Source organism: Amblyomma americanum, chromosome 9, assembly GCF_052857255.1.
Source record: "Amblyomma americanum isolate KBUSLIRL-KWMA chromosome 9, ASM5285725v1, whole genome shotgun sequence".
NCBI lineage: Eukaryota > Metazoa > Arthropoda > Arachnida > Ixodida > Ixodidae > Amblyomma > Amblyomma americanum.
The window spans coordinates 85805813-85833135 of NC_135505.1; the positions used below are offsets into that span (position 1 = coordinate 85805813).

The 27323-nt window shown below is 45.6% G+C and overlaps 1 protein-coding gene across 1 annotated transcript in view; it reads left to right on the forward strand.

Annotated features, from left to right (window-relative positions):
- The first annotated feature begins 778 nt into the window (after positions 1-778).
- LOC144103485 (venom metalloproteinase antarease TserMP_A-like) overlaps positions 779-27323 on the forward strand; it is a 40173-nt gene continuing 13628 nt past the window's right edge. Inside the window, exons 1-8 of the mRNA XM_077636189.1 lie at positions 779-971; positions 5279-5451; positions 6471-6563; positions 10508-10622; positions 10891-10950; positions 11009-11127; positions 11200-11271; positions 18458-18530. Coding sequence (XP_077492315.1) covers positions 902-971; positions 5279-5451; positions 6471-6563; positions 10508-10622; positions 10891-10950; positions 11009-11127; positions 11200-11271; positions 18458-18530 — 775 coding nt within the window. The 5' untranslated portion in view covers positions 779-901. The remainder of the gene's footprint in view (positions 972-5278; positions 5452-6470; positions 6564-10507; positions 10623-10890; positions 10951-11008; positions 11128-11199; positions 11272-18457; positions 18531-27323) is intronic.

Sequence of the window (27323 nt, forward strand, 5' to 3'; positions counted from 1 at the left end):
TGTTGGCACCAGTTTTTTGATAATAGGAGGTAAAAACATTTTTTTATGCTAAAATTACAAAAAGGGGAAGGGAGTCAAGAACCCATCTCTATCTGATGTTATCTCCGCACTTCTTTCAGCCGCCGCGGTGGCTGAGCGGTTATGGCGCTCGGCGGCCGGCCCGAAAGACGCGGGTTCGATCCCGGCTGCGGCGGTAGAATTTCTATGGAGGCGAAATTCTAGAGGCCCGTGTACTGTGCGATGTCAGTGCACGTTAAAGAACCCCAGGTGGTCGAAATTTCCGGAGCCCTTCACTACGTCGCCTCTCATAGCCTTAGTTGCTTTGGGAAGTTAAACCCCTATAAACCAAACCAAACCACTTCTTTCATTCTTCATTCTAATGCAGTGATAATTGCACATTTGATCGAGCTTGTTAACATGCTACAATTACCCAAAATTCAGATGACACCATCAAAATTGATTTTTAACATAGAAAGATTTCATTCAGCCTAGAAGATTGTGGGTATCATAACTCGCTAATAGGAGAAACGTGCTATTAGTTTGCCTTTAGTACGAAACGAGGCCAAAAGGAGGACTATATACATTATTCAGTGTAATAGTGTTCAGTAAAATAAAAGCCCGAAAGCTGCCTGTGACCTTCAGCAAAGAACATGTTATTATGCAGCGCCCGAGGTTGTTAAACCCGTACGCATTTTCGAAAGTTAAACAAATTCGACACTGACATATAATATATGCATTGAAGCATCGACTGAATACAGAATGCAAGTCGATATCCCGGGACTTATAAAAGCCGTAGTGAAGTGGAGGAACGCCGTATATTTTTGTAGGCCGTCGGTATCTTTAGACTGCGACCAAATAGGTTATACACGTGCTTGAAGCTATTGCACGTTTAGGGCTCTCAATGAAGATTCTAGGATTCACATACCTTGCTTGCACCTCATTCGTGTTTTTGAGATGCAAATGTGCTGGCTGTGAGTACTGTATTAACAGCTGTCCAATTTCTAATACTATCTGACTCCAACCCGCACGGTTTTTTTAGAAATTTACCTGCACCAGCTCATTGGCACACTTCGCCGATATGCAATGAAGGGTGTCGAAGCCAAGATGAACGGGGTTTATCTTAGAAGCTGCAGCTGCGAAGAGATTTTTCTTGTGCCTTGACTACATATTCGGCAAAATAAGTGCACGCATTTATTGCAATTTCGCGCTCGGCTATGTTTTCTATGTTGGTAGCATACATCGCGTGGTCGATGCAGAGCATTTGGAATAAGGGGTCATAACGGAGGTGCTCTCTGGAAGTACTCTCTTGAAGAATAGGGTTGAATACCTAACGGCATGTATTTTCGCCGGAGAAGTCAGTGTGCGTAAAACATGAAAGTTAGCCATTCGAACAGTGCATACAGGACTAGCATTTCATTAAAACTGATATGTCTTTCATGCTGAAAGAGATTTCTCTTGGACTATGTCTGAACCTGTGTAATTTTTTTAGAACTGCTTTACAAGGTTTTTGATTTGTCAAAATTTTCCAGAATATTTTAAATCAACATATTTCCCGTGTCCCCTTTAACCACGGCTCTGCAAAACCTCCTCTAGTCTTATAGTGTGCTTCAGCTCATAACAGTGCTTTTTCGCGCCGCTTTTATTATACAACACGCAGAAACAAAATAATGATCTGTGAAAAAATTACTTTCGATGCTCCCGGGAAGAAATTGCAACTACTGTCACTATGCTGCTGATTAATTTGCTGACTCTCTCATGTGCATTCGTCGCCGATAAAATGCATTCCATGTTTTCTGAGCAAACAACAATGTAAGCTTTTGCTTTTTATTTTACATTCCCAGAGTAGCCGTTCCGGTATCGCTCATTGCCGGTAGACCGGAATGTTGGCAATGGGGTTCAAGTTCATCAATTTTACACTGTCTATTCTACTTTAAACTATCGGCCCAATAGACTGGCCTATATTCCTCGAGCTTTTCAGCACCAGATGTTGTATTTTGTCATGTTTTACGTTTGATATCAAGGCAGTTTATTCTCGGCAGTTAAATATGAAATGCGGTAGTCCTTTTTGTATAAAACATAGTTAAAATAGCGTGCATGGAATCCCCCAAAAAGATCGCAGGTTTTTTACATGTTTTTCTATTTTTATACCTTTCGACCGTGTCAATCACGCTCGTATGATTAAACACTGAGTTACAAACCTCACTTCGAAATACTTGTCCTGGACTGTATTTTCTGAAGAGCACAGACCTTTGGGCGAGTTGGTATTGCAGTCATGTACATGCGCGAAAAACAGGAACAAAAAAAGACTGGACAACATGAGCGCTTAGTTCCAACTGAAGAGTTATTTTCTGCAAGGTTTTTCAGAGCACGAAAATAAAATTAAGTGCTACTGGCGTGTTTGTGATGTTTGTGGTGCCACGAGGTACTATCTAGGGCCAATAATTTTTAACATCTATATCATGGAAGGCGGCCTCTGTCTAATTTTGCATGCATGGTGACGCCGAAGAATAAGTTGTATATCGGGAAATTTTAGTGGAGATGAGGAACGCGTCTTGCGGGTTGATTAATAGAATATGGGCTGATTGTTAGTCGAATTTATTTTCAACAAATGCTAAATAATCCGGCTTTCTCCAAAAGTGGTGGAATAACAAGTACACAAAGCACTAGGAGGTTAGGTCCTCTTTCGCCGTGCCGTTATCTCGAAGTAAGTTGTCAAATCGAATTTGCAGTAGTAGTCAGGAGGTTTGATATGATGAATACAAATAACTTGTTAGCTAAACGGCATTCAAATTACTTTATGCAACCCTCCCAGGCTTCAAAATAAAGTATTCGGCATATTGTAACGTCGCTGTGACGACAGAAATTCAGGGTGCAGATGAATTCAAACGATTTACTAGGTGAACTTGTGACTAGTAACTGAAACAACTCAATGGGGCCGATAGCAGAAAGTGCGCTTGGTGGATGTGATGTTGAGAATGCCTGTCATTTTCGACCGGAACTGCTCTCCAGCCAACAAAAACAGCCGACAACAATCCCGAAGATCTTAGAAACTGTGTGTGCGGTTACAATTCTTGGACAGAAACAAGGGATATAAATTAACACCACGCTGTATTGGGCGAGTTGGAAGTAGTTCGTCTTGAGTACCATCGCAAAACAGACAAAGGACCAAGGAAAGCGAAGACGACGCGGGTGCCGTATAACCTTAGAAAGAGCCCGTGTCGTCTTCTCTTTCGTTGGTCATTTGTCTGTTTTGCGCTGCTCCTCAAGATGAGAAACCACGGGACGTATTCTGCAGCGGTACATTGCCTGTATGGTTTGTCATTGGTCACTGAGACATATCCGCGGCTTTCAAGCGCCTGTGAGAAGCGACCCGACCGTTGTGTGATTGGCGATCTCACCTCACCATTGGCTGCAATTCACTGTGATATGGATAGTGAGGTGAATCATAGCGCTCTGTCAACAGAAGGTGACCGGAACTCACCATTGGCTGCCATTGACTGCGGTCTTCTACCACCCAATGGTCGGGTCGCTTCTCAAAGACGCTTGAAAGCTCAGTGACCAGTGACAAAGGACCAAATGAACAAATGGACAATGGACGGGTACGGAATGCAGGCCCAGTTGCCGTATTCTGTAATTTTCTTTACATTCCATTTCGTCATCTGTCATCCGTCGCTTCTCCCTTTGACATAGCACTTTAGAGCACTCGTGTCGCCTGTCGTGATAGAAACGCGCCTATGATACCGCTTACTGGCATAAACGCGTCTCAGCCCATGTCGCACTGCGGAGTCGCGCCAACGCCCATGAATGACAGAGAACGAGGACACTTTTGGCATGCCAGACAGGTTTTATGGTCGTTAATTCCGTTTTAGTAGAAAATTGGGCGTCGCTTGTGCGAAGAATTCGCGCACCACGGTCCGTGTGACTCAGCCAGGGTGGTGCGGCGGCCCGAGGCTGCCCAGCGGAGGCGCCGGGACCAGGCCAGCAGTGAGCGTGATTGGCTGGTTGCTTTCCTACCTGCTGCTGCGACTGCCACATTGATGTCATGGCTAATTGGAATAGAAAATAAAATTTATCTTTACAGAATACGGCCCCTGGCCCAGGCTTGCGTAGCAAATGATATAATCCCGCATTCCGGCGGCTTTGAACGAAGTTTATGAAAAAATAAGACATTAAAAAGATTTGAGGCATTATGATCGGGACATTCATCACGACAAGCTCAACAGGGGTTTCGAACCCGTTTAGGATAATGCCATTCGCTTCTTTTTTCTTTCGTTTAGTTTGGTTTATGCGGGTTTAACGTCCTAAAGTGACTCAGGCTATGAGGGACGCTGTGGTGAAGGGCTCCGGAAATTTCGACCACCTGGGATTCTTTAACGTGCACTGGCATCGCACAGTACACCGGCCTCTAGATTTCCGCCTCCATCGGAATTCGACCGTCGTGACCGGGATGGAACCCGCGTTTTTTGGGTAAGCAGCCGAGCACCATAACCACTGAGCCACCGCGGCGACCATTTTTTTTCTTTAAGCCGTCTTTCTACTTGTTACCGGCCTATTCTAGATACTGTATTGCTTAAAAAATCCAGATATTGTCGAGCCCTTCACAATGCTTCGCACTGAAGGGTGAGTGGGAATTACAGGCAAATGAAATTTCATTTTATCCTAAGTTATCATCATCATCAACATCAGCATCATCATCATCATCAGCCTGACTTCGCTTACTGCAGGGAAAAGGACTCTTCCATGTCTCTCCAATTAACCCTGTCCTTTGCCAGATGCATCCACCCTTTGCCTGCAAACTTCTTAATGCCATCCGCCCAACTAACCTTCTGTCACCCCCTGCTACGCTTACTTTCTCTTGGAATCCACCCCGTTACACTTAAGGACCAGCGGTTATCCTTTCTTCGCATTACATGCCCTGCCCAAGCCCATTTCTTCCTCTCGATTTCGACTAGAATGTCGTTAACCCGCGTTTATTCCCTTACCCACTCTGCCCGCTTCCGGTCTATTAACGTTATACCTGTAATTTTTCTTTCCATGGTTCGTTGCGTTGTTCTTAACTAAAGCTGAATTCTTTTCGCTAGCCTCCACGTTTCATCTCCGTAAGTGAGCACCGGTAAGATGAAGCTGTTGTACACTTTTCTCTTGAGGGAAAGTTATGTTATGATGAACTGTTACTCATGACGCTAATAATGTAAAGGCGTTAATTATACTGATGGATTGTTTGAGGTATAAAAAATTTGAGGTGTAAAAGTTGTCCCTGTGCTTTGTTTCTTTCTAGTGCTAAAATACCAGGCCACTGTGTATCCTCAGCTGTTGGACGAGCGTACGGATGATGGCACAAGGGTCTTGAAAGTAAACAAGGACATAGCCTTGAACCTCAAGCCGAGCTCTTTTCTTCCTGAAGATTTTTTTGTGCGGACGTATCACAAAGGGGTTGCCGAGTATAAATACGTAAGGACTGTAACCTTCGTATTCAACTTTCTTTCACGGCACATTGCTAAGTATCATCTCAGGAATGTGGCTCTGGTGTTATTGCATGGAATGCCGTTCTTCAGAAACATGTTTGGTATAAGAGAAATGCTGCAACTTTCATTTACCAGATATTTGGACACCAGTCTGCAAAGCACCTTTTATTGAGCTGTTACCACAGTTGTGGTAACCCGAACATGCCTATTTGGAAGCACAGAGGAAGTAGCTGTCTTTTAGCGCTCACGCCTTTATAGAAGGGTGAGCGCAAAGGACAGTTTTCTCCCTTTTTACTTTTTTTCATGTTCAGAGTGCACAGGTAAGACATCACTCACATTTGCAGGAAGGCAAGGTGTAAAACATACACGGAGACATATTTGGCTTTTTTGTTTTCCATAATATTGCGTGAACATTTGAAATCTGGTAGTAGCATTATACGCTATGCAAGAATACCGAAGTATTATTAATCTATATGTCTTTTGAGACATAGTGACTGACAGCTGCATAATTCGAAGAAGCTGATTGCATGCACTCATGCGGTTTTCTGGAAGCCATAGCAAGCTGTGGCATGCGTACGTCAAAATATTTGCGTTCCTTTCTTCCGCCAGGAGCACAGAGAACTTGAAAGAAAAACTGTTTGAAGCAGTCATTCCTGCCATTCAGTAGTTCTGCCAGCCAACATGTGCAGTGTGCAAGCGTACATTGAATCGGGAAGAAAAAAATCTCAAGCACGTGTGCATTTCACCCCCCCGCATGCTCCCTAAGCGGTGCATGCTGTCTACGTCCAGAGTCATACATTTGTGGAACGGAATGCCTATGGAATGGAATGTCATAAATGAACTTGAAGATTGCTTATATTTAATGTCGACAGTGCACTTTTTGATATGAGCGACAGGAAACTGCCAAGCTTGTATACATTAGTAAAAACGTGTCTAATCGATCGACTTGCCTCCATAGATTATTGAAAAGTGAAAAACAGATTTTGATTTCACCTTTACATCTAGTTTGATGTAGAAGCTCTGCAGCAAGATTTGTATCACGATGAAGCAGCTCTCGCAGCAGTCACTTTATCTGAAGAAGATGGAATATTGCAGGTGGTGAGTACTGATGAATTCTGGCCCACTCTATAAATGTGCTTAAACACATTTTACACGTAGACAGGTAGACGTTTCTGGTGATCAGCAGTGATGAAATACGCTGCAGAGTTCACGGTAACATGCAGATAGTGTGCTAAATAGGATGGTAATGTTTGTGAATTGATGAGGGATATGCCTGTGTGGGCTCCGAATGGCCCCGTGGCCCGTAAACCAGGACTTCTACATCGTTTTGTTGAATCGCGTTTTAGCTATTCACGCAACGATGGTCAATGGTGTTCAACGATTGTTCGCCCGCTGAAGAGCCCAGATATTGAGTGAGTAAAGCGTAAAAAAGAGGGCGAGAATGTGGATTACAAGGTTTATCATGTAGACAAACCATGGGCACTTGTTTGGAGCTACCAAACGCAATGCGAATGAACAGCACTTGCTGCAGAAATATGGAATATGATGGACTGCTCAAGCCTTGCAGCTCAAAATATGCCTCATGTGGCACATCCTTTTATTCGTCGCTGGCACCCCAGCTTATAGGACCGGCCCTTGTAATCAGTCTTCCATGCATTGGCCGTCAATTCAAAGGCCGTGTATAGCCAGGTACTAGCTCAAGTCTATTATGAACCACAGCGAAAGCCGTGCGGTTTCTATTCCGAGCCTTAGTTCCTTACCGCGGTATGTTTTAAGGAGGTGAATTTGAGGGCGGCAGAGGTGATGAAATGCTCCCGGTGAACCATTTACTCCTAAAGAAAAGGAACCTACATTTCAAAGTTTTATTTGGCTAGAGCCTGGCTACAGTATTGATACTGTAACATCTTGGCACACGAATTCGGGATCGGATTGTACTGGAAGCCGCCGGAAATGCGGCAGTGTGTACGGCTCTAATGTTAAACTCGACAAAGCAGAGGTGAGAGGATGGGTCAGCTGCATTCGCATGAGACCACATCACGACAAAGGGGTTAACTGAGAATGAGGTCGACTACGGTGTAGCGTAGGTCCAAATCTACGTGGACTGGAAAACTGAGCAAATTATAATTAATAGACTGTACCACTCGACGATCGCTCGCAAGCATTGCGAAACTTTCACTTGGTATTAATCGCATTTGACGAGATCAGTAGTTACGGTGCGATATGCGGTAATTCGATATCCTGATATGGGGAAGGTCAAGGGGTTATAAAAGAAGACAGCGGATTGCCTGCTGCAAATGGTGCTGGAAGTGCCTCGAACAAAGCCGTTTGACATTTGGCCGGGAGAAGACAGGTTGATAGTCATTACGACTATTTCTGTAACTTAGACGCGCCGCGGCAACCATGTCCCGCCATTGGTCATTAAAATAAGATACTTCTCCTAACTCTCTATTTTCATCCTAGTCATGGACGATAATTTAAGGGTGAACTTGCACATGTGCTTTTTATTACAGTGACGATAAAAACACGCGAGTTTCCTAAAACTGGCTTTTTGTTCGTGCGGAGCAAAGCACAATGCGCATCATATTCTTACTGTGCCAATCGCTGATTAATTTTGATTAATGTTGGATTCGTTGGCACTGCGCCATGAAAATTGGCTTTGAGAAAAAGAAAGGCGTAAAACAGAACTACCTCGCAATCGGTGAACACCTTAGCCGCATTTTGAGGGAAGGAAAAGGAGGAAGATGGAAGTTAAAGACTAAGGTGCAATGTCCTGTACGTTTGTGGAGTGATCTCTGTTCTTCGGCAGTGCGATAAAGGCGATTTCATCGCTGCATGGGTGAGGAATAGACGGGCAAGGGCTGTTGACAACGTGGTTTATTTATTTATTTTTATCTATCGCAGTACCCGCAGCGCCATAATGACATTCTTTTAGAGAACTGCATCTGCATCTATGTCCTGGGTATGCACACTGAATGACTGGACGTTACGGGATGGGATGACAACCTAGTTTTTTTCTGTGGCATTCGGACCACATTACACGTCTCATCGATAACCATGCCTTTAGTTTTCACGTGTTGAGATACCCCATCTCTGCTATCAGAACCCTGCCGCTAGCACTTTTGGTGCGTGGAAAGGTCTTCGAAGTTACGGCTTTTTGCAGCGGTACATCCTCTTCACATTTGTAGCTCCAGAGAGAGAACCATAAGCGAGATTAGTGGGGGCATCTTCTGGTTCGCTGCGTTTCGACGGCTGTAGGCGGCTACACGTCTACGTTTTAAGGCGAAAGCCTTTAATGGGTAATGCTCGCGTCCGTCCGTCCGTCCGTCCGGACGTTACGCTCTTCAATTCGATAAGAGAAAAATCTTTGTGCACGTTGGGATTCGAACCACCATCCTTCCGTTCCGCAGCCAAGCGTGCTAACGACTACGCTACTTTCTGCCAACGCATATGTAGTTCCCCTTGTAAAAGACGCTGGAGAATGTTTGCAGAAAGCCGTTGATTCATACGGATGCCTCCCAAGCGCCCTCCAGTGCCTGAAGCATTTAACATTCACAAACAATTGTGTATATTATTAACACCTTAACCACACATCAGTGACAAAAGCGGCAACACCGCGCTAAAGGCTTTGGCCTCGCCGCACTTTAGCTGAACAAAGTGAACATGCTGAATTTTCCTTTCAATGAGATACCCTTCTGTGGTGGTGGTCGCTTCAGATGCCTGATCTCGTCTTCTTCTTGAGACGAGGCCCTTGAATTTTGTCCAGCTGCGGCCAGCGTGCACAGTCCACGCGGCAAGCGACCGCCGGGGAGAAGGATAGATACATCGCGAAATCTGGGCCAGGTACCTGAGGGCTACTTCGCATTAAAAACAACACAGCTTACAAAAAACAGGCAACTGCTTGGAGGCAGCTAAAGACAAATACTTACTCTAATCTAAGCATCCTCAGCAAAACTGACCAAGTAGCCTGTTCGGCCTGCATGGAGGTGGCCGCACTGTATCATATCTCGTCGGGCTTCGAACGCAACCCGGCAGTCCCAAATATACAAAACCCATCACAAAAGTAGCGGAAGGAGGCCTTGTCCAGCTCAAACCGCAAAGAATAGCGAGCCTTGCGGACCGGGTGAAAGATGCTTCAGTCTTCGTAGGAGTACTGGACTAGGGGTGCCATCAAAACTGCATTCATTTCGGTCCTTTTCTGTGATCAGTACGGATTACTGGTGTGCTCCGCGTCCTCTAAGAGATGCTCGCTTTGGCAACCAGGAAATCATTCAGATTTTCGGGTGCGTGCGTGCGTGCCTCTTGCGCTCTCCTATCTTCAAGCATCATTCCTTGTTAGTCAAGCAGAGCTGTAAGTTTTTACGACCACCTTCTGCGGTGCTTGGCCAACAGACAGCTACAGTTTGCATTGCCAAACCCGGGGCGCATCGCCACTGGAAGCTCTTCATTCTACACTGACCTATTCTTGACTCTTGCATATAAATGTTTCACTTGGGGAAAACTGGTGTAATGTGTAAGCAGCTTTGTTGGTGCAAACATTCATCATGCTCTGCTTTCCTGGACATTAAGTAAATATCGGAACCTGTTGGCTGCCAGTAGGGAACCGCGCGTAACTTAACGGGCATATTTTAAATCAGTAATATTGAGAAAACGAGAATCCCGGTAGATTGTGAGCTAACATGCAGATTTACCTGGTCGCCTCTTCGTCATCGCTTAATTCTCCACCATGCTCCAACACGCTCCATCATCTTCCATTATTCTCCACCATGATCGCAATAACTATTTCCTACGGCCAAGGAAAATTAATGGCATGTACCAAACATTAGAAATTAACGCTGTGACTTTGACTGTTTAAGACTGCGTGGCACTTGGTGCAGCCAATGATACTAGACGCGTTTGTCAAAATTTAATGGGCTTCATAGCCTTCTGTAGTTCTTAATATGTCTTTTCGAAGTGGCATCACAGGAATACTCGTGTAATTTCTTTGTACAAATTTTACTATTACATCAATGGCAAGTACAGATTTCAACTTTTTCCTTCCACAGGAAGGCGTTATTGGGCCCAATTTGAAAATCAAGCCTGTCGAAGGGGCGGAACGAGCTCAAGATGGCCTTCAACCGCATCTAATAGAAACAATAGAACACCCTGGACACGTTTACGGTATGTCTCTAAATGCTTGCTGTTATAACTGAAGGGTTTAGTTCCAGATGTTCACAGCCGCCTCACAGCCCACAGACCACTCAGTTATGCGTTCTCTGTTTATTGGCATCAATTGGAATAGCCATGTTAATTCATAGCGCTGCCACAGCATGAACGTTCTGTTACCAACTTATATTTAGAAAACAGCCGTGGAGGAGAAAATATTAAACAAAATTCATTTTACGTACCTATTCTTGTCATATTTAATGAATTTATTGTTACCTTTTAGGCAAAGCCTTCGACAATGAACTAGCAAAGATAACTTCTCGCGCCGGAGGCTTCGATCCAGGTAAGTTAAGCGGGTACACAATGAAGAAAAAAGTAACGCTGGACTTCTTTCTTTATAGCTGCTTACAACGTCAAAATTATATACCCAGAAGTACTTGTCCTTTGTGACTCAAAATTTCAAGCTGGTTTCGACAGCCAGAAAAGCTTACTTTCGTACTTATTAATAGTTTTCAAAGTTGTAAGTACAATTTTGTTAATAGGATAACAGTAAGATCAAGTTTATTCAGACTTATAAATTTTTGCTCCTCAGGTTAACTTACGCTACCGCACCGTTACGCACCCTGAAGTACAAATCGTATTTCGAGGTATTGAGCTGACCAAGGTGAGTGGCTTCACGTTAGTTACGAGCCCTAATCTAACGATCTCGCCATGTTGGTTGCAGCAACAAGGATGTTGCATGCAACTTCAGGTCTTAGCGTTATCGCCTTAATCTTCGCAGCACGCTGCAGGAAACAAAGGTAAAATTCACAGTTATAGCCTGGAGGAAATAAGTGCAGTGCGAAAGTGTCTCTTGCGTTTAATTGAGTTTGTTATCGAACCGACCTTTGTCGTCACCGCTCCTGCTGCAGGATTGGGGGGGGGATGAATGGGCGACTGGAGGACAAGAGTAAAATTATTGCATAGGAGAATGAGAAGGCACTGCTTTGTGTTGTCATGCTTTATCCTGCCCTTGAGCCAAAAGAACACTGGAAAGTAAAGAAAGTAAGCGCTTAAGGTAGTGCTTTAAGGACGAAATAAGGCGCGTGTAGGTACAGGTACTGATAAACATAACAGCGTAGCTGATGCAATCTTAGGAAACGAAGCCGTAGCCCTTAACGAGCTTGGTGGGAAAGTGCCTCTGGGAACTGAGTTTCGTTAGAAAATATATATATATAGGACAATTTTCCTTCACGTTTACCGAGTTTTTATACAAACTATGAGATCCATCGGTGCGGTCTGTGCAAGTGGGTTGTAGAGCAAAGCGGACGTTATGTACGTGATAGAGGCCAATAATTAGACGAACAATGAACTAAAAGACAGTTATAAACTTTTTATTTTTGATTTGTACAAGCAAGAATACACTCTGAAATTGAATCCCGTCAACATCGAAGGTGAGCCCAGTTTAAACATTTTCTTAATTGGCTTTTCGTTGGAAATATATTGCTTAAAAATACGGGTTTTTAAACCAGTTTAAGTTGGCTTTCCTGCATTAAATCTTATGAAATGGCAGAGCTCTAATTTCTTATGCAGCAAACACAGACGCTGTCTGTGATGTTGAAGTTATTTTCTCCGACGATGGGTAGCGGCGCAATTTTATAATTATGCAACGTGGAAAAGCTGCCAAATGAGTTTATTTTACGTTAGATAGCTCGAACCGCATTGCCGATCAAAAATAATTTAAAAGCTAGGCTCACCTACGATGTCGACGGCCATCAATTTCGCACTACATTCTTGCCCCTTAAGACATAAAGCAAAAAAGCTATTTGTTGAATTTAGTAAATTAATCTCCAAATTTTAGAGCTTCATTCCGCATTAAATTATCTGCATTACTATCTGCATTGCTATATCTGCTATAGTGCACAGGGCTTTGTCATGAATCTGAATGTACGTTGTACTAAACTTTTTTTTATTATTGACAGGTTGAAGCAGAGTCTTATTACAAATTTGTTACTGCTGATGAAATAGATGGATACGAATCACTTCTAAACATTGTGAAACACGTGAAAAGTAACAACGATTCCTATGGACTGTACGATTTGGTCTATTTTGCCACAGCGTAAGTGCCGGTTATTCAGGGACGTGTGGGGTATGACTTTTCACAAAATAGGCACGAGTGAGCCGACATTCAACATTTTTGAAAATCGAATAGATATTACATTAAATGCACTGAATCAATAAAAAGTTCATGTTATTAAGAATAATCGAAAGGAATCGAATACTCTTGATTAATGGCCATGAAGTTGGAAAAGGCACGAAGTAATTTTGTTCGGTGACTGGTTAGAACTGGGCCCACTCTAACGCTGCACACCCTGCGGCCTCAAAAAGGACTGTGCAGGAAGGAGGGTTCAGCGCCACAACGGCGTCAGCTCATGTGGTGGCGCTCATAATGCTTATGCATGACATCCAAGTTTACATGACAGTGAAGGGCTCAGGGATGTCCTGCAAACTCCTGTTTTCATTTGCAATCTCTCAGGGCATGGCTCATATGTAGCTGTCGCACCTCTCACCTATTGGGATGTGGCAGAGTTTATTCGGTACCATAATCACTGTGGAGAAAGAAAATTCTTGAAAAGTATAACGTGATGCCCATAAGTTTATATTTCCACAGTACCAATGAATCCAGTGGCGCCATACTGCGGCCAAACTGTTTTAGATAGGACTTGCTGTGCTTTGCGCACTCTAGGGTCTAGAGGTTTTTATCTTCTTCCTCGCTCGAGCTCCCCGCTGTCTTGCTCGCCCAGCACGCTTAATTAAACCTGATTTGAGTGCTTCGACCGTTTATCACTGACATATTTGGTTGAGCCGCTGGGTAACGGTCCATGTACGCTGACCTCGAGGACCCTGTTGACGTCAGTTCCCAACGCGTGGCTACAACACCAATCCACAAGGCGAGCCGCCGCCTGCGAGGCCTACAACCAGAGTTCGGTCAACTCGCAAGATCAGCAAGGGCCATGACGTCCGCTGCGGCTAGCCAGACAAGTCAGCTTTCCGGAAATGCCCCGCCGTTCGTCCTTCACACACTTCCACGGTGAGAGGTTTGAGGACGTCGAAGACTGGTTGGCCAGCTTTGACCGTGTGGCGGGCTTCAACGAGTGGGACGGCGAGCGCAAATTGCGGAACGTGTACTTCGCACTACAGGACTCGGCCAAGACGTGGTATGAGAACCACGAAGCTTCCTTCACTAACTGGGAGATCTTTCGCCGAGAGCTCTTAGCCACATTCAGCACCAGCGAACGAAAGGAGAAGGCTGAAATCGCCTTGCAATCGAGGTCGCAGCAGCCGAACGAGAGCGTCGCCATGTTCATCGAGGACATGACGCGGCTCTTCAATCGCGCCGACCCTGCTATGCCCGAGGACAAGAAGGTACGCCACTTGATGCGCGGCCTCAAAGAGCAATTGTTTGCCGGACTGGTACGTGGCCCGCCAAGAACGGTGGCCGACTTTGCCAAGGAGGCAACAAGCATGGAGCGTTCTCTGCAAGAACGGGGCGCGCACTACGGCCGTCAGGCTAGTGTAGCAGCCGCTCACAACTGTACGACCTTGTCGCTACCTACTGGGGAGATTCGAGAGCTTGTGAGGAGCCTGGTGCGCGAAGAACTAGAGAAACTTCGCTTCGAAGCTCCACAGGCCAGCGTCGCTGCCATAACGGACGTGATTCGAGATGAAGTCCGCCGAGCTGTTCAGTCGCCACCAGCTCCGCAGCCAGCGCCCTTTGTGATGACATACAGTCAAGAACAACAAAGTCGTCCTGGGCCAGTGAGACAAGCCTTTTCCCCCGTCGCTCCTGTGCCTTCACCGCGGTACCCAACTGCAGCTGTACCCGTCGTACCGCAGGAGCCCCTGTCCACCATGAGCAAAGCGCGCGTTTGGCGCCCGCCAAACAATAGGCCGCTCTGCTACCACTGTGGGGAGCCCGGCCACATCCTCCGCCACTGCCCCTACCGCAGAATGGGCTTAAGTGGGTTTTCACCTGACGCACCTCGACCACGCTATGGAGAACGGCCGCGGGACATCGAGCAGCATCTGTCCGATAACGTGCAGCCAACGACCTCGCGGCGACGCCAGTCCCGGTCGCCATCCGCAAGGCAGTTTTCTTCGCCAAGCCGCCTGTCTTTTTCTAGCCAGTTCAGAGGCGCGTCCCCACATCGGGAAAACTGAAGACGGCGTCCCCCGGGGGTAGTGCCGCCACTATTGGATCAAGTCAAGAGCCTCCACCCGACGATTCGCGTCTACGATCCGACCGACGACGACCTCACCCGACGACCTCAACGACAACGACGTGCTGCGACCGACTGGTGTCTGCCGAAATCCCAGTAATCGCTGATAATCGCGATGTGACCGCACTTGTGGATACCGGCGCCGATTTTTCTGTAATGAGCAGTCGGTTAGCCACGGCCCTCAGAAAGGTTCTGACCTCTTGGTCTGGACCACACATCCGCACCGCCAAAGAGACGACAGTAAGCCAAACCAAAGAGACGACAGGGAGCTACGGCCCCTCATTGAGTATCTCGAAGGAAGCGCTCAGTCTCCCCCACGAATCTTCTCACGCGGACTGTCGTCGTTCTGTTTACGCGACGGCATCCTGTATAAGAAAAATTACAACCAGACAGAAGCTGTGTATCTGCTCGTGGTGCCTACGGCTCTTCGCGACGAAGTCCTGCAGGCGTGCCATGATGACCCATCTTCTGGTCACCTGGGTTTTTGTCGAACTTTGGCACGAATACGGCAAAAGTACTACTGACCCAGGGTTGCTGCAGTTGTGAAGCATTACGTAAGAACTTGCCGCGAGTGCCAGCGTAGCAAGACGCCGCCGACTAAGCCAGCCGGCCTACTGCAGCCTATTGATCCGCCTCAGGTCCCCTTCCATCAAGTCGGCATGGGCTTACTCGGCCCATTTCCGGTGTCCTCACTGGGTAGCCGCTACATTGTGGTCGCCACCGACTACCTCAGCCGATACTGTGGAACTAAACCTCTTCCCCGTGGTACCTCGGCCGAAATTGCGAACTTTTTATCCAAAACATTGTGCCTCGTCACGGTGCACCCACCATCGTTTTAACTGACAGGGGAGCGGCGTTCACCTCGGCCCTTACGCAGGAGTTTATGCGCCTGAGCGGCACCAGTCACCGCAAGACAACCGCTTACCACCCTCAAACCAACGGCCTCACCGAACGGCTCAACAAGACGATCGCCGACCTGATTTCCATGTATGTCGATGCGGACCACCGGAACTGGGATTCCATACTCCCTTACGTCATATTTGCCTATAATACTGCAGTCCAGGAAACGACACGCTTCACTCCTTTTCGTTTAGTACATGGTCGCGAAGCCAGAACCATGCTGGATGCAGTGCTGCTTCCAGCTAGCACTACCTGCTCTGCTATGGGTGCTGCCCAATTCGTTCGTTACGCTGAGGCCGCCCGCCAACTAGCTAGAGAGCGCATCCGGCACCAGCAAGTTCTCGACGCTCGGCGATATAACCTCCGCCACCGAAATGTGCGTTACCAGCCCGGCGAACAAGTCTGGGTGTGGAGCCCAATCCGCATGCGTGAGTGCTCCGAAAATCTTCCACGGCGATATTTTGCCCCTACGAGGTTCTCCGTTAGGTCAGTGAAGTGAACTCTGAAGTTCTCCCCCAGGGAACAGTTCGCCTGATTTGAGTGCTTCGACTGTTTATCAGTGACAATATACTGACATTGCATGGCGCACCGTATAGAAGAGATCAGTGTCCCGTTCTTTCACAGCAATAGCTGTTAGTGTAAATGTTATAGCGGCCTACGGCACCGCCGCCACAGACAGGCTACTTGTGCGAATATCCGTAAAAATTGGTTCTGTTGTATTACTATTGAGTCCCAATTGGAATCGGTTTCTGGTTAAGATATTTTTACTTGTTTCGGCCGCAAATGTTAACTAGTCGTATTTGATTCAGTTTTGTAAAAAGTACCATTAGCACACCCATAAAAACAGGTCTTGAAGAGAGCACCTTTACTTGAGTGAGAAAATTTAAAAGCCCAGGTCTGTCAAGTATTTGTCAGTGAAGAAAATAACATGCTCTTTCTTCACCATGAAGCTGTTCACTGTTTTTTGGCATCTTGGCTGAACAAAGCAGAATGTACTGTAAAAGAAAATATTTAACAAGTGAACAGCGTAACTCGAGATTTTTTCTCCCGCGGTATGTTAACAACGACGACTAGAATGAGGGAGAGCACACGGACGACGCACAGAATATGAATTATATTTGCGAGAAACAAAATGGTACGTACAGGTGCCCCCAACATAAAACGGAGCACGCGAGTGGTGAACGAATTACTGCTCAGAGCTCTCTAAGAGCGGGAGTGCATCGAGATAGCGATGATCCTACGGCCCCATCCTGCAGAAGATAAGGAGAAGAGGGAAAAGGCAAGGATGTTAATCAGAAAGGATTCCGGCTGGCTACCCTGCACTGGGGAAGGGAATGAGGCCCCATCCTGCAGTTCTGACGGTCGAATTATGGCCGGTACGTATGCATACGCGCTTATGCCATCAGCGCTCATCAGGGAGGCTTTTAATGCTCTATTCAGGCATTCATCGTTGTAACACACTGTGCTGAAAGTGTTGTTTTTTGGCGACCCGCGTGGTCTGTTTCGTCACGAATGCGACCACCTTTAGAGAGTGCACTCTCGGGCCTTCCGTGGTTCATACTTTACTTGGCGGTTATTCTTAAAGCTCTGACTAACGGCATGCCAGTGATAAATACTTGCATGAGGCATTAAGCCCCTGACGAGCACTGATGGTAGCACCGCAGCTGCGCCGGTAGCCACGGTGATTCCAGCATGAAACCTGTAGGATGGGTCTGCCGGATCCATCCTGAAAAACAGTTTTACCATGTCTCAAATGCACCGTTTTAATTTCTGTGCCACTGTACATGTACCGACAAAAGTCAACGAAGCACGCTATTATCTTCTAACATTTTTCACGCGATGCTTAATTGAAACTGTTAGCACCGGTATGTCACGGCTGGTAGCGGACGTGAGTGCGCTTGCTCATGAACAAATAATAATTCATGTCTGATAGGCAGGCGTGATTGCAATTAGTGCGGAATAGCGTGCTCTGTTTATATAATGTCCGCACTTGTACATGCAGCAACAACATGAAAGGGGACAGTACGTTGGCACACGCAATTAGTTTATGGTGGTTTTTGGGCGTTTAAATTATCTTGTGATCATCATTCTGATCATCGTTCGCCCCGAGGAAAGCTATTCGGAGAAAAAAAACGCGCTTGTCACTGGTACTTAAGGCGCAATCACTATTTGAATGTTGATAACCTGTGCGCAATCATATTACCGCTACCTGTAGGTATAAATGGGCAATACACAATCGCCTGCCATATGTCTCGTGCAGCCGTGCCGAGTGTATTTGAAAAATTCAAATTTTTGGTGCTGTTCGAGTAAGTAAGAGAGTGGCGATCTACGTGCCACATGATGAAAGCGCTTCAGAGGTTTTTTCTGACGAATCTGCTGTCGGAGACGGGAAGAAAATTTCAAAATACAGAAAACCAACTAGCTTAGCTTGTAGCCTGATTGTACTTGCTTAAGGGTGTTAATTTAAACATTGAAGAATGTATTTTAACGCTGTATTGTGTTGCGAATTTTACTGCACCAGGAAAATCGGAACTTTCCTAATAATCCTAATTTTCAGTTGCCACAGCCGGCAACGTGAGGTGTTTCAGTTCTCAAATAAGTGAATTTAAACGCCTCTAATTGCCTACAGCACAACAGGGAAGACCTTAGCGTAGATAAGAAGAAGTGAAGCTGTATGGGCCTGCTTGACAGACGCATAACTTCGTTTGCGACAGGTACGACATGGTTGCTGTTCAAGGAAGCGAAAAGCAGACGGCTCTTGCAGGTAAGCGCACTATGCACAAGTCTTGATCAGCTAACAGTTACAGACCCATTGTTCAACCCCTTAAGAGACGTTTTTATGTTTTTTTATGTGTAAATCCAGCGTTACAGTTGACATCCTGCCCCGCAGGGGGGCGCCTGCAGCTTGCAGGCGTCGCGACGGTGAGTGGCGACACCGCGGGTTCCCGAGCATCCGCAGGGACATCCCCGCAAGGGGATGATGGTGAACTGTGCATCACCACGGACCCGAGCACCCGCGCTTCGCCGTGCGTGGCATCGCCGTGTCCGGGGAAAAGGGGATCCTGGTGGTTGAGCCGATGCCGAGCGTTTGGACCCTTAAGGCCCCTTGGCGGAGGCAACACACCACTTTGGCCCCAGCTTCCTGCAGACGGCACCTCCGGCCTGACCCGACCGGGGGGAATCGGCAGTCGCCTTTTCCTATCCTCCCCTCCATCTTTTACTTTCCTATCTTCTTTCTCACAACTCTCCTATCCCCTACTCACTTCTTGGTTTCTCCTTTTTCCTGGCGGCGAGGGTTAACCTTGTGTGACGAACTACCCTGAGTTGCGTCATATTCGGTTATAGTTGCGGTGTACAGCTGACGCGGGCAGGCCTTGCTTGCAACCTTCTGTCCCTTCCCCATGTTGGGCTCCGTGGTGGGTGGCTGCCACCGCAGCCGAAAAACAACTTTTTTTTATGGATCCCTTTCCTTCAACAAATGATCGCCCTCATAAACGAGGGCGGACCGATGCCACTACGCAGTTCCTGCAAAAAACAAAAGAAGTTTTCCCTAGGTACCATGTCGTACATAGTGAAAATCTAGATCAACCAGCTAGGAAAATGTCCCCATTCATTGTTTCTAAATCTCTTACCGACGCCCTGGGCTTTGGCTACAAGGTGACGAAGCTAGCCAGTGGCGACCTACTCCTCCAAATCCGAGACAAAGTGCAATTTTCCAAACTCCCATCCATAGTGTCCTTTGGAGACATTCCTGTATCCATTACTGCACATCGATCACTAAACACAGTGAAAGGAGTAATATCTGAACACGATTTCCTGAACCTTTCTGGAGAAGAGATGTTGGAGGGTCTGAAAGACCAGAGCGTCACCGAAGTACATTGTATTAATATCCGAAAAGATGACAAGGAAATAGCAACAAAACACACAGTCCTGACCTTTGCCTCCAGCCAACTTCCCGAAACCATAGAAGTAGGATATCTCAAAATAAATGTAAGACCGTACATCCCAAACCCCAGACGCTGCTTCAAATGTCAAAGATTTGGCCATGACTCACAGAGCTGTCGTGGCCGCCAAACATGCGCCAAATGTTCGTCAAAAAATCATGAATCTGTGGACTGCAGTGCTTCACCACTGTGCGCGAACTGCGAAGGGGATCACCCCGCGTACTCGAGGTCATGTCCTACCTGGAAGAGAGAGAAGGAAATAATAACAATAAAGACAAAGGAAAACATAACATACCAAGAAGCTCGGAAAAGACTCCCATCAGCTTTCCAGTTCACGGCAAAAACAAATTTCGCCGATGTGGTGCGCAGGGGCGGCACACCACACCAGGCTTCGGCCACTGCCCAGGAAATGCCTGAGGCAGGGCCACCCCCGCCCCCGGCAGATGCAGCGAAGGCTGCCCTGCCACCTCTGAGCAAGGGCCCGCCGGCCCCTCAGTCGGCCGCCCGTAAGGCTTCCCCCAGTCGGGAGAAGCCCACAAACCGTACACCTGCGGGTTCACCGCGGAAGTCCAGAGCCTCTAATGAGGCGATGGACACAACTCAGAATTCGCCTTTGCTGCAACAGAGGCACAGCTCCCTGGAGCGAAAAAGAAAAAAGACCCCGGTATTGGCACCCCCAAAACCGGTACCCTAAGTTTTAACTACACTAGTCAAATATGGCGTTCCTTATACAGTGGAACTGCCGAGGACTAATAAATAACTAGTCTGACATAAAAGAGCTTTTAAACACAATGTCCCCGGTGGCTTTGTGCTTACAGGAGACCAACTTAGGTCCAAAACAAAAAAATATTTTAAACAAGTACAATATCTTTCGGTGTGACAGAGAGCAAGCAAGCAAACTGTCTGGAGGTGTTGCCATTGTCATCCAGAATGGTGTGGCAACCCGCGAGATCAAACTTAAAACCAAATACGAAGCCGTCGCAGTCACCATTCTTCATTTTAAAACACTCACAATATGCACCATATATCTTGAACCACACCTAACAGTAACACTTCATGATTTAGAATCCCTTTTAGAACAGCTACCGGAGCCATATCTGCTAGTTGGTGATTTTAATGCCCACTCCGGTTTTTGGGGCAGTGCACACACTGATACAAGAGGTCGCATTTTAGAAGATTTTATTCTAAGTAATAATGTTTGCCTTCTTAACACCGGCAAAGATACATACTGCTCTCCGAGCACGGGAAAAATGAGTTGCATAGATTTGTCTTTTACTTCACCTTCTATCTTTTGTGATTTTAAATGGGATGTCATTGATAACCCATACGGCAGCGATCACCTCCCTGTATCAATAAGCCTAACATCCCCACCACTAGTCACCCCAACGAAACCACGACGGTGGAAGTTACAATTAGCCGTCTGGGAACTTTTTAGAGAAAGGGCCAGCTTAGATAAAATATTTTCAGATGACCTCAGCATAGACCAACTGAATGAAGCTATCACGAACTGCATTTTAACAGCTGCACGCCTAGCAATTCCTCGGTCATCTGGAGTAGTAAAGCAGAATCACAAAATTTGGTTTACACAGGAATGCAGAGATGCAAAAAAGAAACAAAACAAAGCTTGGGGAATTTTTCGTAGGTACCCTACGCACGAGAACTTAATAAGCTTTAAAAAGGCAAGAGCAAAAGCTCGATATATTCGCCGTAATGCAGAAAAAACTTCATGGCAAGGTTACGTGTCCTCAATAAACAGCTCAATTACGTCAAAACAAATGTGGGAGATGGTAAAAAAGATAAATGGCAGCTACTCCACATTCACAGTTCCGTTTCTATCAACCCCTGGCATACAGACAAATTTAGAAGAGCAGGCAGATATTTTGGGTTAATATTTTTCTGAAGTTTCCAGTTCATCTCACTACAGAGAATCATTCCTGAAATACAAAAACGCAGCTGAAAAACAAAGACTGCCGACAAGTGGCAGTTCAAATGAGCCCTATAATAACCTACTTACAATCCAAGAAATTAATAGAGTACTGTCCGCTGGTAAGCAAACTGCACCTGGCCCAGATGAAATACATTATCAAATGCTGGCTCATCTCTCTGAACCGGCTGTGGAGGCGCTTTTAAATTTTTTAAACAAAGTTTGGGTATCGGGGAAACTTCCTGAAGCCTGGAAGATGGCCGTTATTATTCCTCTATTAAAACCCGGAAAGCCCTCTACCCTTCCTAGCAGCTATAGGCCCATAGCTCTGACTAGCTGCCTAGCGAAATCTTTTGAAAGTGTATTGAACATCAGACTATCATTCGTGTTAGAAGACCGGGAGCTTCTGGATGTCCATCAATGCGGTTTTAAAAAGGCTTGCTCCACCACCGACCACCTGGTTCGTCTTGAAAACACTGTTCGTGAGGCTTTTGTACACAGACAGCATTGTCTCGCTGTCTTCTTCGATTTAGAGAAGGCGTATGACACAACGTGGAGATTTGGGATTATTCAGGACCTGGCTGAACTGGGCATCCGCGGCAGGATGTTGAACTGCCTTAAAGACTTTTTGTCTAACCGTACATTTCACGTCCGCCTAGGCTCAACCCTTTCAAAGAAGTTTATCCAAGAAAACGGAGTACCTCAAGGATGTATTTTGAGCACAACACTCTTTATTGTAAAAATGAATTCTATCAGGAAAATAATCCCGAGGTCTGTAATGTATTCTGTCTATGTAGATGATCTCCAGATAGCCTACACATCCTCGAATACATCAACATGTGAACGACAGATACAGCTAACAATAAATAAACTGGCAATATGGGCAGACCAAAATGGCTTCCGTTTTTCTCCACAGAAATCGGTGGCCATTCTTTTTTCACTCAGACGAGGCATGCAGATAGCTCCCACCCTACACCTGAACGAAATAGACTTAGCCGTGAAAAAGAACATAAATTTCTAGGTGTAACATTCGACAGAAAGCTCACCTTTATGCCTCACATAAATGCGCTGAAAAAGAAGGCTTCTCGATCCCTGAACATACTCAAAGTACTGTCGAGAAAACACTGGGGAGCCGATAGGACATGTCTGTTACAAATATACCGCTCTGTAGTACGCTCTACCCTGGATTACGGATGTGTAGTGTATGGATCAGCGAGACCATCGTACCTCAAACGGCTAGATCCGGTACATAATTTAGGTTTACGTCTCTCCACTGGTGCATATAGGACATCACCCATAAACAGTCTTCATGTAGAGACCAATGAACCATCGCTTACAGATAGAAGAGCCATACTCACATGCTCATACATTCTAAAAATCCGTTCACTGCATAAACATCTATGTTACCCTATCGCCACAAAGTGCCTTTCTAGAACACTCTTCAACAGCAAGCCGCAAGCTACTCGGCCTCTCCTCTTGCGATTTGAAGACATGTGCCGGAACCTTAGCATATTAGACGTATTGCCAAACATTGCCCGAAGGCGAGGTCCACTGCCGCCATGGCACAATTTCCCTGAAATCTGTGATTTCACTCTAACACAGTTCCGTAAGAAACAAATTCCGCAACAACATATAACACAAGAATTCCTCACACTCGAGGAAAAGTATACTACTTTCACAGCATTTTATACCGACGGTTCCAAAACAGATGCATACGTTGGAAGTGCAGTTGTACAGGGAAATTGGAATAAAATATTAAGACTTCCACAGTGCGCTTCCATCTTCACTGCGGAATGTTACGCCATTTGTGTAGCCATAGAAAAAATACTAAACGAGAACCTACCCAACAGTATTATTTACACAGACTCACTAAGAGTGCTCACAGCCCTTCATCCTAGAAATGCAATAACCCCGCTGCTTGGCGACCTCATACACAACATTACAACAGCCATAGCTCAAGGACAAAACATAAGACTCTGCTGGGTACCAAGTCATGTTGGCATAAAGGGCAATGAAAGAGCAGATTTGTGCGCTGCTCAAGCTTGTGAAAAGCAAATTAAAAACATAAATGTGCCCTATAGAAATTGCATGAACTTAATACATATTAATGCAAGGAAAAAATGGCAGTCCACATGGAACAACGAACTAAATAACAAACTACGGTTAATAAAACCAGTCCTAGGTGAATGGAAGTCATGTGTGCACCAGAAACGTTTCAAAGAGGTCATTATCTGCCGACTCCGGATAGGTCACACACATTTCACACACAACTTTCTGCTAAGGAAAGAAGACATACCAGTTTGTACATGCGGAGATGAACTTACAGTGACTCACATTTTAATTTCATGCTCTAAACTGGAAAGGCTACGGAAAATGTGTTTTTCTCCGTTTTATAACCAGTGCATCCCTTTTCATCCAGCACTGCTCTTGAGTGATAACGCAATTGTGGACATGTCCTGTGTTTTTAGATTTTTAACAGAAGCTGGTTTTCTTAAAAATATTTAAATCATGACCCAGTACTTCGCCTGACACACCTCGGCCATTCCTCATTCCTGAGAAAAAGGGTGAGGTCTGTATTTGATTGGTTGGAAGCCTCGAGATCCTTACCCTGGTAAGAATGGCTGCTGAGGTGACCCGACCCCCTTTAAACGTTTTTAATGGTACCCATTTCTAGCATCTTTTTCCTTCATCATCATGAGGTAATTTTAACTATTTAAGCACTCTGCACCAGCGACGATTTTCACATTTCCATAAAATCATCCAGAGATTTTTCCTATACCTCCAGCTTGGCGCATGATGGCCTTAGTTGCCTATGCGCCATAAAACCCAACACAACACAAAGTTGACATCCTCAAAGAATTTGCAATATGACTTGTGGCTTCACCAAATTCGCTGGATAATCCTCGTGAAAGCTTTAGTCCTCCAACTCAAGCCGTAGATATTGTACTCCCTGAATGGAACCAGCACCTTCGAAACAAAGCAAAGTGTGGTTTTATTCACCAGCGAACTCATACACTGCTTATAGTAACAAAAATTTTCGAATATGTTTAATGCAGCATAACTCGGCGCAAAACTTTGGCCCCAACAATAAAGTTTCAAAACTGATCAAGAATAATACGGCCAGCTGTGGAAGCGAAAGTGGGATAGCGTTTGGTAGAAAGAGAGTAGTGCCCATTAGAGGAGAAGCCAGAGCTATTCTTAATGTAGGGGAAATGAAGGCGAAGAACTGGACATGGGAGGAAATGAGCGAGACATGCAATGTAGAAAATACGCTGACACCATCCTTTCGGAAGAGGCTTGCAGCCGATCGACAAATATGCAAACGGCGAGCGGGGCAACGAAATTGGTTCGAATAGAGTGGTCACGCATTGCGCAAGGTCAGCGCTGATTACCTGCGAGACGGCTTTGGCCCGCAGTTAGGTTAACATAGTTGTTGAAGCTGATGGTGCATGCGGTCTGAATAAAAAAGGTCACTGAAGTTTGAACTCAGGCTGGAAGTCGCGCAGTGACGCCGGGAATCACTCGAGAATTTTTTTACTGTTTTTTCATCATCGACGGTTTCTCTTTATGGCGTCAGGCTGTGTTCCTTTATTTAAAATCCTTCAACAGCTTAGTTTTATGGATATTATCAATATCTCGGGAACTTGACTACGTCCACTCCAGGACAGACCTCTATCCATATCTCTTCATTCAATCAGGTCCTGTGCCATCTGCGGCAACCAAAATCCCGCAAACATTCTCATTCATGTGTTTACCTGACTCCCTGCCGTCCAATCAGAGCTAGTTGACGAAGCCCAACTGGCCGCAACGAATCCGAATCTGAGCTATTGTCTTTAAAACCGTCAAATTTGGAACAGTCCTGCGACCTCTAAGTAGCCTACGGGGAATCACCTGGTTAACCTCCCTTCCTTTTTGTTATTATGTTTTCCTCTCTCTCTTCTCTCCCACAAGTTACTCAGGAGGGCACTGTCATCCGCAAATCAAAGATTATTAAAATATTATTCATTCAATATATGCCTCATTATTTGTAATCCTCCTCTCTGAACACCCATTATAAACAAGCAGTGATTACCAAGGGGATATATTGTGCCTTTTTTTCTGATGCCCTTGCTGAGATGGATTTTTGTCACTTTTCCTATGCAGCGTTTTTTTTTTCATTGCGCAGTTCCTGTATATTTTTGTTAGAGGCATTACATTTGAATCTTCTGCCCTTGTAACACAAAAGCTGTGGGAGTGCTGATTTTTAATCTTGTTTTTTTTAGAAAATGGAGTTTTTCATTATAGGAACGCTATAAAACTGGGCTAGTAACATTCGCACGTATTTTTGACCTATTGCTATTGTAAATACGGCCTATTGTCGAGTGCTGTTTCCGAAAACCAGACTTTTTTTTTTGGCACACGTATGTACAATCAGGAACAAACGTCTATGGACCACGTGTTCCTCCAACGAAGTCGACAGCTCTGCTATTAGCCGGCGGCTGGAGACCCCAGTTGTGGAGATGAAAGTCAAGGTTTTATCCTTTCATCTCCACAAGTGTGGTCTCCAGCCGCCACCTAGTAATAGACATATCGGCTTCCCTTGAGAAACATGTGGTCCACCGACTTTTGTCTCCGACTGTACGTACAGACGTGCATCACTGAAGCCTGTTTTGTGGCAGGCGGCCCACCTGCATACCGTGTTGGGGGGGGGGGAGGAAAGAGTGAATCCACGTCCAGGGATGAAGATGAAGAAGGAACGCCCAGCGAAACGGAGCGGCGAAAGGCTGACTTTGTAATTCGACTGAGCGCGTTCCACTCGGCCAGATGTAGCTATTGCGTCACCCCTGTCTTAACCAGAGCTAAACCACAGCCAATTTTTCTTTTACCAATTATCTCAGCAAGTACATTTGAGGCAAAAGTCAGTAAGGTAGTGGGTCTACTTAATGCTGCTTTGATTCCAAGCTTCCAGTTCTCGCGAGCTGTTGAGTATTTATTTATAAAGTGCGTAGGCTTTTTCTACATTTGTCATCTGCCCTTCAGCAATAATGCGGTACTTGTTTCTCAAGTGCCGATTTTCCGCTTTTGCATTTTTCTACACCTTTTCCTGTAATGTTTTCCATTTTCGTTGTATATTCGCCTCCATGTAGCTACCGCCTCTCTCATTTGCCTCTTGATTATCCAGGCCTTTACATAAATTTCACAAATGCGTAACGAGCTCCTCGGTTACGTTGCTAATCAGATTGCCTTCCTTGTTTCCTGGTGCTTACATATAATTTTGACTCATCCATGAATGCATCTCTGCCCAATGAGTATACGATCATATTTGAGTGTTTGGTCAATGCACTGCATATTATATTTATTTATTTTGCATACACGTTTACTGGTTCCCTTTGATTAACCTGTTAATTATTTTCTAGTTAGATTGTTGCGTGAGATATGCTTCTGGCAGAGAGTAAAAGTGAATCGGATATGGTACGGCAAAAAGAAAGAAATTACAACCTTCTTTTCTCCGGTTTGCTTTAAGCCATAGGGAAGCTATGTTGCATAAACGGGTGGCTAGTAGATTGGGCTGACGCGGTGTATTGCTAGAAGGCGCAGAAGGAAATCAGACTTGAGTCATGTCACGTGCTACTTGAGAGAGGAAATGCTTGCATTGTTGATGGTGGATAAGGAGTTAGTTTCGTGGTGCTTCCTAAGGCCTTAAAGTAAA